The 14,185-nt window shown below is 45.8% G+C and overlaps 1 protein-coding gene across 1 annotated transcript; it reads right to left on the bottom strand.

Moving 5' to 3' along the window:
* Positions 1-11,235: 11,235 nt before the first annotated feature.
* LOC130358131 (olfactory receptor 52P1-like) lies at positions 11,236-13,468 on the bottom strand. Its single transcript, XM_056560960.1, has 3 exons — positions 13,430-13,468; positions 13,004-13,331; positions 11,236-11,870 (listed from the first exon to the last, which is right to left on the bottom strand). The coding sequence occupies exons 1-3, from the start codon at positions 13,466-13,468 to the stop codon at positions 11,236-11,238; spliced, it is 1,002 nt and encodes a 333-aa protein (XP_056416935.1).
* Positions 13,469-14,185: the final 717 nt, after the last annotated feature.

A 14,185-nucleotide genomic window follows, 5' to 3' on the forward strand; every position in this document is an offset into this window, starting at 1 on the left:
TACTTCTCCCCCTTATGGATCCACTTCTGACTTTGGCTCAAAAAACGAAAGAAATCACAAAGAAAGGGCTAAGGGCTCCATTACTAAAGCAAAATTAAGCAGAGAGAGAGGAGGCATCCCTGACATGTCCCATTAGAGACCTTTGCTGAGGGGTTTGAGTATAGAACCATAATAGCTCTCACTTTACTTGATGGAATACCACATTTTTCCAAGACCATGTCCAGATATCCCCAATGTATGTGGTCGAATGCCTTCTCCGCATCTAAAGACAATAGCAGAGAAGGCATCCGACCGCACTTTTCTTTTGCCAGTACATTCAGAAATCCTTGGGTTCCATCTAGGGACTGGCTGCCAAGAACAAAACCGACTTGATCTTTATTAATCAGCTGTGGTAGTATTTGCCCCAGTTTTCGTGCTAACAATTTAGCATACAGTTTGAGATCAGTATTTAAAGGGGTATTTCGGGTTTATACATCTTATCCCCTATCCAAAGGACAGGGGATAAGATGTATGATCTCAGGGGTCCCGCCGCTGGGAACCCCCATGATCTTGGTGCAGCCCCTGGCATTCTGTGCCAGGCGCTGCTTCTGAGACGGGGACATGACATCACGGTCATGCCCCCTCCATTCATGTCTATGGGAGGGGGCGTGACTGCCGTCATGCCCCCTCCCATAGACATGAATGGAGGGGGCATGGCCGTGACATCCCGTCCCCTTCATGAAGGCTGCACTAAGATTGTGGGGTCCCCAGCGGCAGGACCCCTGCGATCATACATCTTAGCTAATATCCTTTGGATAGGGGATAAGATGTATAAACCCGGAATACCCCTTTATATTAATGATATGGGTCTAAGATGAGATGGAGTTATTTTTTTTTTTGCCTTGTTTTGATATTGTTACTATCACAGCTTCCAAAATTTCTCTTGGAACAAATCCAGTTTCTAATATGTTATTAAATAGATCCAGAAGAGAAGGAGAAAGTTTCTCCGCATGGATTTTTTTTTAATAAAATTCATTAATTAAGCCACCGGCCCTGGTATAAAGCGGCACTCCACTGCCCCAGCGTTCAGAACATTTAGTTCTGAAAGCTGGATGCGGGCTGCGGGGTCGTGACATCACGGCCATGCCCCCTTGTGATGTCACACCAAACCCCCTCAATGCAAGTCTATGGGAGGGGGCGTACGCCCCCTCCCATAGACTTGCATTGAGGGGGCGTGGTCGCGACATCACGACCCTGCAGCCCACACCCAGCGTTCGCAACTAAATATTCCGAATGCTGGGGCAGTGGAGTACCCCTTTTAAGAGAATTTATCAATTTAATAATTTCCTCTAGTAAAAATAGCTGGTTCAATTTCTCCTTTTGGGATTGGGTAAGGGACGGCACGGTTATTTTAGATAAAAGGGCATCTATTGTTAGTTTAGAAGGTTGAATAATAGAATTATTTAAGATTGTATCAATTTTCATAATGAGCTGCAAAGCCATCAGCCGTCCCTCTAGGGTCTTGGGCTCTTATTCCTTAAGGCACATTCAGATAATGGATTCCATTCTGAGTTTCTTATTTTTAATCTGTTTTGCTACAAAAAAAAAAGGCCACCGGGTTGGTTTGCCAATTTGTAATAATTTACTTTCACACAAATTAGTGTAACCAGCTTGTTTTTTGGTTAAACCATGTAACGTGGTTACCCAATCGACTCTCACAGAAATTCTCACAGAAATGTGTTTTTGTTAAACCCGCTCAATATGCTCAGTTTTTTTTTTGTTTGTATTTTTATAACCCCTTTATAACCCAGCAATTTTTTTTAACCTTATTTTCAGGCTCACGTTTTTTGCCCCTCACCTTCTAAGACCCATAACTTTTTTTATCTTTCCACTGACAAAGTTATATTAGGGTTTATGTTTTTGCACTTTTCATTGACGCACTTTATTTTATTATATAATGTATTACAAAGCCCGGAAAAAAAATTATATGTAAGGAAAAATTGAAAAAAAAAAAAACATGTAATTGTACAATTGTATGGGAATTTTTTTCAGAGTTCACCTGAAGGTAAATTTGACATGATAACTTTTTTCTATGGGTCAAAACGATTCCATTGATACTAAACATAGATTTTTAAAAAAAAGTTTTATGGATAAAAATTGAAAACTTGAAAAAGCAAAATGCCGCGTTCTGACCCCTATAACTTTATTTTTCTACCTACAGAGCCTTGTTAGGATTTATATTTTGCGCCATGAGCTGTAGTTTTTATTGGTACCCCAATTGTGTATATGAGACTTTATGATCCCTTTTTATTATGTTTTTTCTGGGACACGATGTAACCAAAAATCAGCAATTTTGGTGTTTGGATTTGTTTTTTGCGTTTATATGTTTATTTATTTATTTTTTTTACATTTGTTTTATTTATCCACTTGGGGACATAGGGCGTACTGGTACGCCCCCATTCCCAAGTCCTTAAGGACTTAGGGTGTACCTGTATGCCCTAAGTCCCATTACCGGCATTTAAAATCTTCTCAGGAGTAGAGAACGCTTTAAAATGAAAGAATCCCGGCAGCTCAGATGAGCTGACTGGGATTATCGCGACGAAAACACAATGTCCTGATCAGCTGTGAGGATGAGAGAGGGCACTTACCGGGCTCCTGACCTTCCGATCGGTGATCTATTGCTACAAGCCTGCCATGCAGAGCATCGAAAACACTGATCAATGCTATGCTATGGCATAGCATTGATCAGTATATGCAATCAGAAGATCACATGGTATATGCCCTAAGGGGGCTTGAAAAAATTGTAAAAAGTGTTTTAAAAAAAGTTAGTAAATTTGAATAAGCCCCTCCCCTAATAAAAGTTTGAATTACACCCTCCCCTTCCAATTTTTTAAATAAAATAATGTCATAAAAAAATAAAAATAATCATATGTGGTACCGACGCATGCGTAAATATTCAAACTATTAAAATATAAGCTTAGTTAAACCGCATGGTCGATGGCGTACACATAAAAAGTACCAAAGTAAAAAATTGTGCATTTTTTGGTCACTTCATATACCATAAAAATATTAACAAAAAGCGATCAAAAAGTCCCTTAAACACAAAAATGGTACCAATAAAAACTGCAGACCACAGTTCAAAAAATGAGGCTTTATATAGCCAGTACAGGGAAAAAAAAAAAGTTATAGGGGTCAGAAGATGACAATTTTAAACATACTAATTTTGGTGCGTGTAGTTTTAATTTTTTCAAAGTAGTAAAATAAATTAAATCCTACATAAATTAGGTATCCTTGTAACCATATGGACCTACAGAACAAAGATAAGGGTTCTTACTAATAAAGTAGATAAAGTAAACCAGGGCATGAGGACTGTAACCATAAAGATAGGAGTGTTGAAAGTGAGTTTATTGTAGGGTGGTGATAGTACAACAGGGAATAGGTTCCTGTGCGGGACCGTCCTTCTTAGGACGCCCACCCCACCTAGGGGTAGGTTATCTAGGGGTAGCATAGTGTATAACAGGCTCCCTACCAACCCCCTCCTGTTGTCCCACCCTGAGACCCCTCCCGAACCATGGGGAAAGGGACAGAATCAGCTAGGCTGGCTGTCAGGATCAGGACTGGTGGCTGGTGAAGACACTGGAGGTGGATCCTCTGGACCAGAGAGGCGATGGCGCGGGTCGTACTGGGGGATTGGTTCTAAGTAGTTACTGGTGTTCACCAGAGCCTGCCGCAAAGCGGGATGGACTTCCTGCGGCGGTAACTACCAGGTCGTGTCCCTCAGTAGCGACTCAACCTCTCTGGCAGCTGAGACTGGCGCGGTACACAAGGACTAGACAGAGGCGAGGTCAGACGTAGCAGAAGGTCAGGGCAGGCGGCAAGGTTCGTAGTCAGGGGCAACAGCAGAAGATCTGGATATACAGGCAAGGGAACACACTAAACGCTTTCTCAGGGCACAAGGCAACAAGATCTGGTGTGGACAGGAAGGGGTAGTGGGTTTATGCAGTGTTTGGTGGTAATAAAACTGATTGGGCCAGGCACCAATTAACGGTGCACTGGCCCTTTAAATCTTAGAAAGCTGGCGCGCGCGCCCTAGGGAGCGGGGCCGCGCGCGCTGGGACGAGACTGAAACCAGAGGAGGATGAGTAGAACGGGGCGCGATCCGCCAGCGGAAATAACCCGCCACGCGGATCTCTTCCCCACCGGCACGGACACAGCAGCGATCGCGGTCGGAGACAGAGACCGGAGCGCTGCTGACAGCAGAACGCCGCAAGCACTCCGGAGGGACCGCGGGACCCGGAGCGCTCAGCGGTACAGTACCCCCCCTTAGGTCTCCCCCTCTTTTTGGAAGCCAGAAATTTATGAATTAGCATTTTGTTGAGAATATTGGCCTCGGGTTCTCACGACCTCTCCTCGGAACCACAATTCTCCCAATCAATAAGAATTTTTTTTTTTACCTCGAATGACCTTGGAGGCAAGGATCTCTTTCACCGAGAAGACATCAGAGGACCCAGAGACAGGAGCAGGGGCGGTGACCTTGGGGAAATAACGGTTAAGTATGAGGGGTTTAAGAAGGGAGACATGGAAAGAGTTAGGAATACGAAGGGAGGGAGGAAGATGGAGCTTGTAGGAGACAGAATTAATTTGATTTTTGATTCTAAAAGGCCCGAGGTAACGAGGACCCAGCTTGTAGACAGGGACCCGGAACCGAATGTATTTGGCAGAGAGCCATACTTTGTCACCAGGAGCAAAGACTGGAGGAGTTCTTCTCTTCTTGTCCGCATGTCTCTTCATGCAAGACGAGGCCAGTGAGAGCGACATTTGAGTCTCCTTCCAGATAGAAGAGAAGTCCTGAGTTATTTAATCTATGGCAGGAACTCCAGATGAAGTGGGAATGGGGAGGGGGCAGCGGATGACGGCCGTACACTACAAAAAAATGGAGATTTGGCGGAAGACTCAGAATTCCTGAAATTGTATGAGAATTCGGCCCAGGGCAGCAGGTCAACCCAATCATCATGACGGGAGGAGACAAAATGTCGCAGGTAGTCACCAAGAATTTGGTTCACTCTCTCCACTGAGGGTGATAGGCGGACGAGAAATTCAATTTGATCTTTAATTGTGCAGAGTGCTCTCCAAAATTTTGAGATAAATTGAACGCCTCTATCAGAGACGATATGCGCGGGAAGACCGTGGAGACGAAAAATCTGCAGAAAAAATTGCTTCGCCAATTGTGGCTCAAAAGGAAGGCCAGGAAGCGTGACGAAATGAGCCATTTATGAAAAACAATCATCGACCACCCAAATGACGGTGTTGCCATGGGAAGAGGTGAAGTCCATGGCTATGTGGGACTATGGCTGTTCAGGCACCGGCAGGGGATGGAGAAGACCTGCAGGCTTCTGGCGTGGAGTTTTATCACATGCACATACTGTACAGGCCCGTACAAAATCAGTCACATCTTTTTCCAGGGAAGACCCCCAGTAGTGTCTGGAAATCAACTGTATGGATTTTTTAATTCCGGCGTGACCGTCAAGATGGGAGGAATGACCCTATTTAAGAGTCTGGAGGCGAAGATGTGGAGGAACATAAGTTTTTCCTGGAGGAACTGGCACCAGAGAAACAGGAGCAGAAGAGATCAGGCACTCAGGAGGCACGATGGGCGGGCTGGAGATAGGACAAATTTTTATGTTCAGTGTAGATGGTGATAGGGTGAAGGGACCCTTCCAGGAGATGTCTCCACTCTTCAAGTGCCAACTTGATGGCCAACAGTTCACGGTCTCCTATAGAATAGTTTTTTTCAGGAGGAGAAAAGGTTTTGGAGAAAAAACCGCAAGTGATGTTTTTACCCTTAGCGGTTCTTTGAAGAAGGACGGGGGCGCCCCGGCTCCTACTGAGGAGTAGTGTTGAGCGGCATAGGCCACATTCGAATTTGCGAATATTCGCGAATATATGGACGAATATTCGTCATATATTCACGAATATTCGCATATTCGCAATATTCTCGTTTTATTTTCGCATATGTGAAAATTTGCGTATGCGAAAATTAACATGTGCGAAAATTAACATATACAAAAATTAGCATAAGCGAAAATTCGCATGTGCGAAAATTAGCATATGCGAAAATTCGCTCACCTGTCTCACACAGTAGTATTAGAGATGGAAGCAGAGAGGGGCGCTGTGATGTGTACTGTGGAAAAAAAGAAAAAAAACGAATATTCGTAATCACGAATATATAGTGCTATATTCGCGAATTCGCGAATATGCGATATTCGCGAATAAAATTTGCATTGCGAATATTCGCGAGCAACACTACTGAGGAGGTGTCAACCTCAAGGAAGAAAGGCTTCAGTGGATCTGGCATAGACTAGACTGGTGCAGAAGCGAAGGCGGCCTTAAGGCGAGTAAAGCTTCATCCGCTTGGGAAGGCCAGGACCTCGGATTCATGTTTTTCTTCGTCAGTGCCACAATAGGAGCAACGTTGGTGGAGAAGTGCGGAATGAACTGACGATAGTAGTTGGCGAATCCGAGGAAGCGCTGGATAGCACGAAGACCAGAGGGGCGTGGCCAATTCAAGACCACGGAGAGCTTGTCAGGATCCATTTGAAGACCCTGTCCAGAAACCAGGTATCCCAGGAAAGGAAGACAGCTGCGTTCAAACAGACATTTTTCTAATTTGGCCTAAAGATGGTTCACACGAAGGCGCTGGAGCACTTGACGGACATGGAGCCGTGTTCCTCAAGGTTGGAGGAAAAAATTAGGACGTCATCTAGATAGACAACTACGCAGGTATACAGGAAGTCCCGAAAGATTTCGTTGACAAAATCTTGAAAGACTGCAGGGGCATTGCAAAGTCCAAATGGCATGACGAGATATTCGCAGTGGCCATCTCTGATGTTAAAAGCGGTTTTCCACTCATCTCCCTCAGGAATTCTGATGAGATTATAGGCGCCCCTGAGGTCAAGCTTTGTAAAAACTTTAGCTCCGCGCAGACGGTCAAAGAGCTCAGAGATGAGAGGCAAAGGGTAGCGTTTTTTTACCATAATTTTATTAAGGCCACGATAGTCTATGCAGGGGCGTAGTGAACCATCCTTTTTGGCAACGAAGACGAACCCCGCTCCGGCTGGTGAAGAAGACTTCCTAATAAAACCTCTCTTAATATTTTCCTGAATGTATTCAGACATGGCCTTGGTTACAGGAGTGGAGAGAGGATAAATTCTGCCACGGGGCGGTGTGGTACCAGGGAGCAAATCAATAGGACAGTCGTAGGGTCTATGTGGTGGCAAGACCTCTGCTTGCTTTTTACTAAAGACATCAGCGTAGTCCTGGTAGGCCTTAGGAAGGCCAGGCAATGGAGTAGTGATGGGGACTTGGCTGATTGGTACAGACTTAAGGCAACGTTTATGGCAGGAAGCGCCCCAGGACTTAATGTCCCCAGTGGTCCAGTCGAGGGTAGGAGTGTGACGCTGGAGCCAGGGTAAGCCAAGCAGAATGTCCGAGGTACAATTCGGCAAAACAAAGAATTCAATCTTTTCTTGATGGAGAACGCCAACGGTCATGAGCAAGGGTTCTGTGCGGTAACGCACGGTGCAGTCCAGATTCTCTCCGTTTACAGATGAGATGAAGAAGGGTTTGATGAGACGGCTAACAGGAATGTTAAATCTGTTGATGAACGAGGCTTCAATAAGTCCAGGAAGGCCAACGCAGAGAAGGAGGAGTTAGCGGATAGAGAAATCCGCACTGGAATAGTCAGGCATGGAGAGTAGAAATTCACACCTAGTAACGCCTCTCCCACGTTAACTAGGTGCGTGCATTTCCCTGACGCGGAGGGCGAATAGGGCAGTTTTTAAGGAAATGTTCAGTACTGGCACAGTACAAGCACAGATTTCCATTTCTGCGGCGAGTCCTCTCTTCTTGGGTCAGGCGAGACCGGTCCACTTGCATAGCCTCCACGGCGGGAGGCACAGGGGTAGGTTGCAGAGAACTCTGGAAGAGAGGTGCCGAGCGAGGAAACCGCCTGGTGTGAACAAGATCCTTTTCTTGGCGGAGCTCCTGGCGTCTTTCCGTGAAACGCATGTCTATGCGTGTGGCCAACTGGATGAATCCAGGCAAAGTAGCAGGAATTTCTACGTAACCCCGACTACAGGCTGGACCTATGTAACCCCACATACAGGCTGGACCTACGTAACCCCGACTACAGACTGGACCTAGGTAACCCCGACTACAGGCTGGACCTACGTAACCTCGACTACAGGCTGGACCTACGTAACCTCAACTACCAGCTGGACCTACGTAATCTTAACTGCAGGCTGGACCTATGTTATCCCGACTACAGGCTGGACCTACGTAATCCTGACTACAGGCTTGACCTACGTAACCCTGACTACAGGCTGGACCTACGTAACCCTGTATACAGGCTGGACCTATGTAACTCCACATACAGGCTGGACCTACATAACCCCGACTACAGGCTGCACCTACATAACCCCAACTACAGGCTGGACCTATGTAACCCCACATACAGGCTGGACCTACGTAACCCCGACTACAGACTGGACCTACATAACCTCGACTACCAGCTGGACCTTCGTAATCTTAACTACAGGCTGGACCTACGTAACCCTGACTACAGGCTGGACCTACGTAACCCTGACTACAGGTTGGACCTACGTAACCCCGACTACAGACTGGACCTACATAACCTTGACTACCAGCTGGACCTTCGTTATCTTAACTACAGGCTGGACCTACGTAACCTCGACTACAGGCTGGACCTACGTAATCTTTATTACAGGCTGGACTTACCTAACCCCGACTACATTCTGGACCTACATAACCCCGCCTACAGGTTGGACCTACGTAACCTCGACTACAGGCTGGACCTGCATATTCTTAACTACAGGCTGGACCTATGTAATCCCGACTACAGGCTGGACCTACGTAACCCTGACTACAGGCTGGACCTACGTAACCCTGTATACAGGCTGGACCTATGTAACCCGTACGATAGGCTGGACCTACGTAACCCCGACTACAGGCTGGACCTATGTAACCCCGACTACAGATTGGACTTATGTAACCCCGACTACAAGCTGGACCTACATAACCCCGTATGACCTATGTAACCCGTACTATAGGCTGGACCTATGTAACCCTGACTACAGATTGGACCTATGTAACCCTGTATACAGGCTTGACCTATGTAACCCGACTACAGGCTGGACCTATGTAATCCCGACTACAGGCTGAACCTACGTAATCCCGACTACAGGCTGGATTTACGTAATCTCAACTACAGGCTGGACCTACGTAATCCCGACCACAGGCTGGACGTATGTAACCCTGACTACAGACTGGACCTACTTAACTCTGACTACAGACTGGACCTACGTAAACCCGTCTACAGGCTGGACCTGCATCTGATGTTCTGGATCTTCTTAGGGTCAGGAATTAATATAAAGACTGTAATACAGTGTATAGTGCAGGGAAAAGTTAGCCCTAAGCTGTCCATAAGACATCACTCTTGCCTACTTGCCCATCCGCCCTAAACGACGGATTGACAACTTGGAGCTGGTCCCTTCCTAGAGTTAAAGTGTATAGGCATTGAAGTCAACAAAACAAACGGAACTGTACAAAGTCAGGGAACAAGTCAGGAACATAACGGGAATACAATAACCAACAAATCCGACAGGTACTGAAACATAGCAAGCTAAAATCTATGTATCATACAGGACAGATAACCAAGGTTAACCCCTTAACGACGCAGGACATAAATGTACGTCCTGGTGAGGTGGTACTTAATGCACCAGGACGTACATCTACATCCTAAGCATAACCGTGAGCATCGGAGCGATGCCCGGATCATGCGCGGCAGGTCCCAGTTGCTGATGGCAGCCAGGGACCCGCCCGTAATGGCGGACATCCGCGATCTCACGGATGTCCGCCATTAACTCCTCAGATGCCGTGATCAATACAGATCACGGCATCTGCAGCCTCGCGGTCACTAAAATGAATGATCGGATCGCCCGCAGCACTGCCGCGGCGATCAGTTCATCCAGAACGGCAGACAGAGGTCCCCTCACCTGCCTCCGCTGCCTTCCCGGCATCTTCTGCTCTGATCTGCCTTCACGCAGACCAGAGCAGAAGATGACTGATAATGCTGATCAGTGCTGTGTCCTATACATAGCACTGAACAGTATTAGCAATCAAGTGAATTCTATAAATAGTACCCTATGGAGACTATTAAAGTGTAAAAATAAAAGTAAAAAAAGTAAAAAAAATCCAGTTAAAAAAAAAATTTGAAAAACCGCCTCCCCCAATAAAAACGTAAATTGTCCCATTTTCCCTATTTCAACCCCAAAAAGTGTTTAAATTTTTTTAATATACATATTTGGTATCGCCGCGTGCGTAAATATCTGAACTATTAAAATAAAATGTTAATGATACTGTACGGTGAACGGCGTGAATGTAAAAATAAAAAAAAGTCCAAAATAGATGCTTTTTTATAACATTTTATTCCCAGAAAAATTAATGAAAAATGGATTAAATGTTCTTTATAAGCAAATATGGTATTAATAAAAAGTAAAGATCACGGTGCAAAAAATGAGCTCTCATACCTCAATTTTTTTAAGCACAACAGTAATAGAAAAGTATGTTATCAAGGGTATCATTTTAATCATATTGACCCAAAGAATAAAGAACACGTCATTTTTACCGTGAAAACAAAGCCTTCCAAAATTAGCAAAATTGCGGTTTTCTTTTTAATTTCACCACACAAATAGTATTCTTTTGGTTGTGCCATACATTTTATGGTAAAGTGAGTGATGTCATTACCACAGACAACTGGACGCGCAAAAACAAGCCTCATACTAGTTTGTGGATGAAAATATAAAAGAGGTATGATTTTTTGAAGGCGAGGAGGAAAAAACAAAAACGTACAAACTAAATTGTCTGCGTCCTTGAGGCCCAAATGGGCTGCATCCTTAAGGGGTTAAAACTCCGGATACATGTGCTCAGACATAGTGAACATAATGCAAACATGGTCAGAATACAGGTCTAATCACCAGCACAGAACAGCACCTGAAGAGGCCTTATATATCCTCCCAGTGCTGAAGTCAGGAAGGTTAACTCTTCCTATCCCAGGGAGAATTAACACAGAAACTGTTCAGACACAAACCTAATGTCTGAATAGGACCCAAAGCAGAAGATACAAAATACAGATAAACTTCCATTACATGTAGATCAAGAGAAATATTCTTTATTGTACTATAGGTTTAAGGACTTTCGGAAATGAAAAATTTTCATAACATTCTTCTGAATCTCTTTTGTATTGATTCCGTATATTATTGGATTAAACATTTGGGGTAAAACCAGGTAAATATTGGACAGAATCATCTGAGTAGTTTCCGCCATGTGTCCCCCAAACCTGTGAGACAGAAATGAGAAGAGCTCTGAGATGTAAGATACAAGAATGACGCAGATGTGAGTGACACAAGTGTTTCCAACTTTCTGCCGATCCTCTCTATTTGGAAGCCTCAGGACGGCCATCACTATCAGGGTGTAAGACGCTGCAATAAAAATACAATCTACTCCCACAAATGAGAAAGCAGAAAATAACCCATAGTAACTATTAATCCTGAAGTCACCGCAGGAGATCTTGGCTACTGCCATGTGTTCACAATAGGTCTGTTTAATAATATGGTTCTGACAAAATGGCAGCCTCTTGAGCAGTAACACTTCCGGTAACATCAAGAGAATTCCTCTCATGGCCCCCAATATGCCAATCTTTGTGATGACCGGGGTGGTGAGGATGGTAACGTGCCTTAATGGGTGGCACACCGCCACATAGCGATCAAAGGCCATGGCCAAGAGCACCGAGGAGTTCATAATGGAGAAGGCATGTGTCACGATGCCGGCTGGCAGGAGGTGGATCCTCTGTGCCAGAGAGGGATGGCGAGGACCGTGCTAGTGGACCGGTTCTAAGTCACTACTGGTTTTCACCAGAGCCCGCCGCAAAGCGGGATGGTCTTGCTGCGGCGGTAGTGACCAGGTCGTATCCACTAGCAACGGCTCACCTCTCTGACTGCTGAAGATAGGCGAGGTACAAGGGAGTAGGCAGAAGCAAGGTCGGACGTAGCAGAAGGTCGGGGGCAGGCGGCAAGGATCGTAGTCAGGGGCAACGGCAGGAGGTCAGGAACACGGGCTAGGAACAAACAAGGGAACGCTTTCACTAGGCACAAGTGCAAGTAGATCCGGCCATGGATCCCGCTGAAGTTCCTCTGCCAGTTGTCGCCGACCTCACCACGGTGATTGCCCAGCAAGCCCAACAGATTGCCCAGCAAGCCCAACGGATTGCCCAGCGAAATCACCAGCTGGCATACTTGACCACCGTGACACTGCAACTTCAGTCACAGATACAGCAGCTGCTGCCACAGACACAGCAGCTACAACAACCATCTCCTCCGCCGGCTCCTGCAACTCCTCCGCAGCAACCGGCCGCTCCTAACCCCTGCTTGTCCCTGCCGGACAAATTTGATGGGGTCCGCAATGATCCTGCCACAGCCACAGTCCAGTCCTACTTCGCTGAGGTCCGTGGTGTCTTCGAGGAGCCTGCCCGAGCCTCTTCTGCCAAGACTGCCCTGCTGAACCTGGTCCAGGGTGTTTCTTCCGTTGGCGAGTACGCCATTCAGTTCCGTGCTCTTGCTTCCGAGTTGTCCTGCAATAGTGAGATTCTCTGCGCGACCTTTAAAAAAGGCCTATCCAGCAACATTAAAGATGTTCTGGCCGCACGAGAAACTCCTGCTAACCTGCATGAATTAATTCCCTTGTACCTCGCCTATCTTCAGCAGTCAGAGAGGTGAGCCGTTGCTAGTGGATACGACCTGGTCACTACCGCCGCAGCAAGACCATCCCGCTTTGCGGCGGGCTCTGGTGAAAACCAGTAGTGACTTAGAACCGGTCCACTAGCACGGTCCTCGCCATCCCTCTCTGGCACAGAGGATCCACCTCCTGCCAGCCGGCATCGTGACAGCATGGATGAAGAATATCTGGACCACACAACCCTCAAAGCTGATCTCTCGATGGTTGAACCAGAAGATAAGAAGCATTTTGGGGATGGTGGAATTAGACTGGACGAGATCTGTGACTAATAACATTGAGAGGAAGAGATACATGGGTTGGTGGAGACTTGGCTCGGTTTTTATGACAAACAGAACACAAAAAGTAGACAACAAAGCAACTAAGTACATGAAAGAGACGGGCAAAGAAATCCAAACATGGAGATGTTCTAATCTGGGGAGTCCACTCAGAAGGAAATAAGAAGGGAGGGTGAGATTTATGGTGGTGATGGTAATAACCGCGGTCTAGTCAGATCTGACAACATCTGAGATCTTCACACAAGGCCCCTGGTGTCTATAGTTCTTTACGTTGTTCTACAAGAAAAAACTCAACATTAATTTACTTCAGTAAAGAAAAAATCATCAAAAGACGATCTCTCCATATGTCCGATTCAGTGATCACCTCCGGTGATGTCCCCCCAGGACCTCTCTACTGCTCTGGCTCCTGAATCTTCTTATAGAAATGATCGGTGGCTTCTGTATTACTGAGAAATCTGCGGTTATTATATAGTCGTGATGTCATCTCCAGGGACCTTCAGGCCTCAAGAGGAAAATCTCAACATCATTAATTAATTCCATTGGTAGCATCAGAGTCTCTGCGGCTTCTTTAATTTAGTCCAGATATTAACCCCTTCAGAGCGTCTCAATTCTGTTTTAATGTCTATTAATTTACTGAACTTCCAGACACAACTTAATTGGGGCATTTATCAAGGAAACAGTGGTGAAAATGGTCAAAAATCCAAAAGTAGGAAGGCCTTCAGATGATCTGATCCTTCCAGACGTACTCGAGTCTGGGCTCTGTAGGGTCAAGTGATGAAGGCCGCAAATATCAGCGCAAAAGTTTCAGAGAGATACTTTTACTTTCTTCCCTCTGAGGCCAGTAGTCCCAAACCTCTTCATTGTCTCACATAGTTCTCTTCCTCATTCCCCTTCATATGTGTCATCTAAACTGGTGGATCCACATGTGAGGGCATGGGGCAAGGAATCCTGGGAAAGGCGGTAACAAGGGTAGGTGGGATAACCCTGAATCACATGCAGCCTTTCAGCAGCCAATCACCCCTGTGATGTCACAGCCCTATAAAATCTGCAGCCATCTTGCA

This window comes from Hyla sarda, chromosome 2 (genome assembly GCF_029499605.1).
Source record: "Hyla sarda isolate aHylSar1 chromosome 2, aHylSar1.hap1, whole genome shotgun sequence".
NCBI classification, from domain to species: Eukaryota; Metazoa; Chordata; class Amphibia; order Anura; family Hylidae; genus Hyla; species Hyla sarda.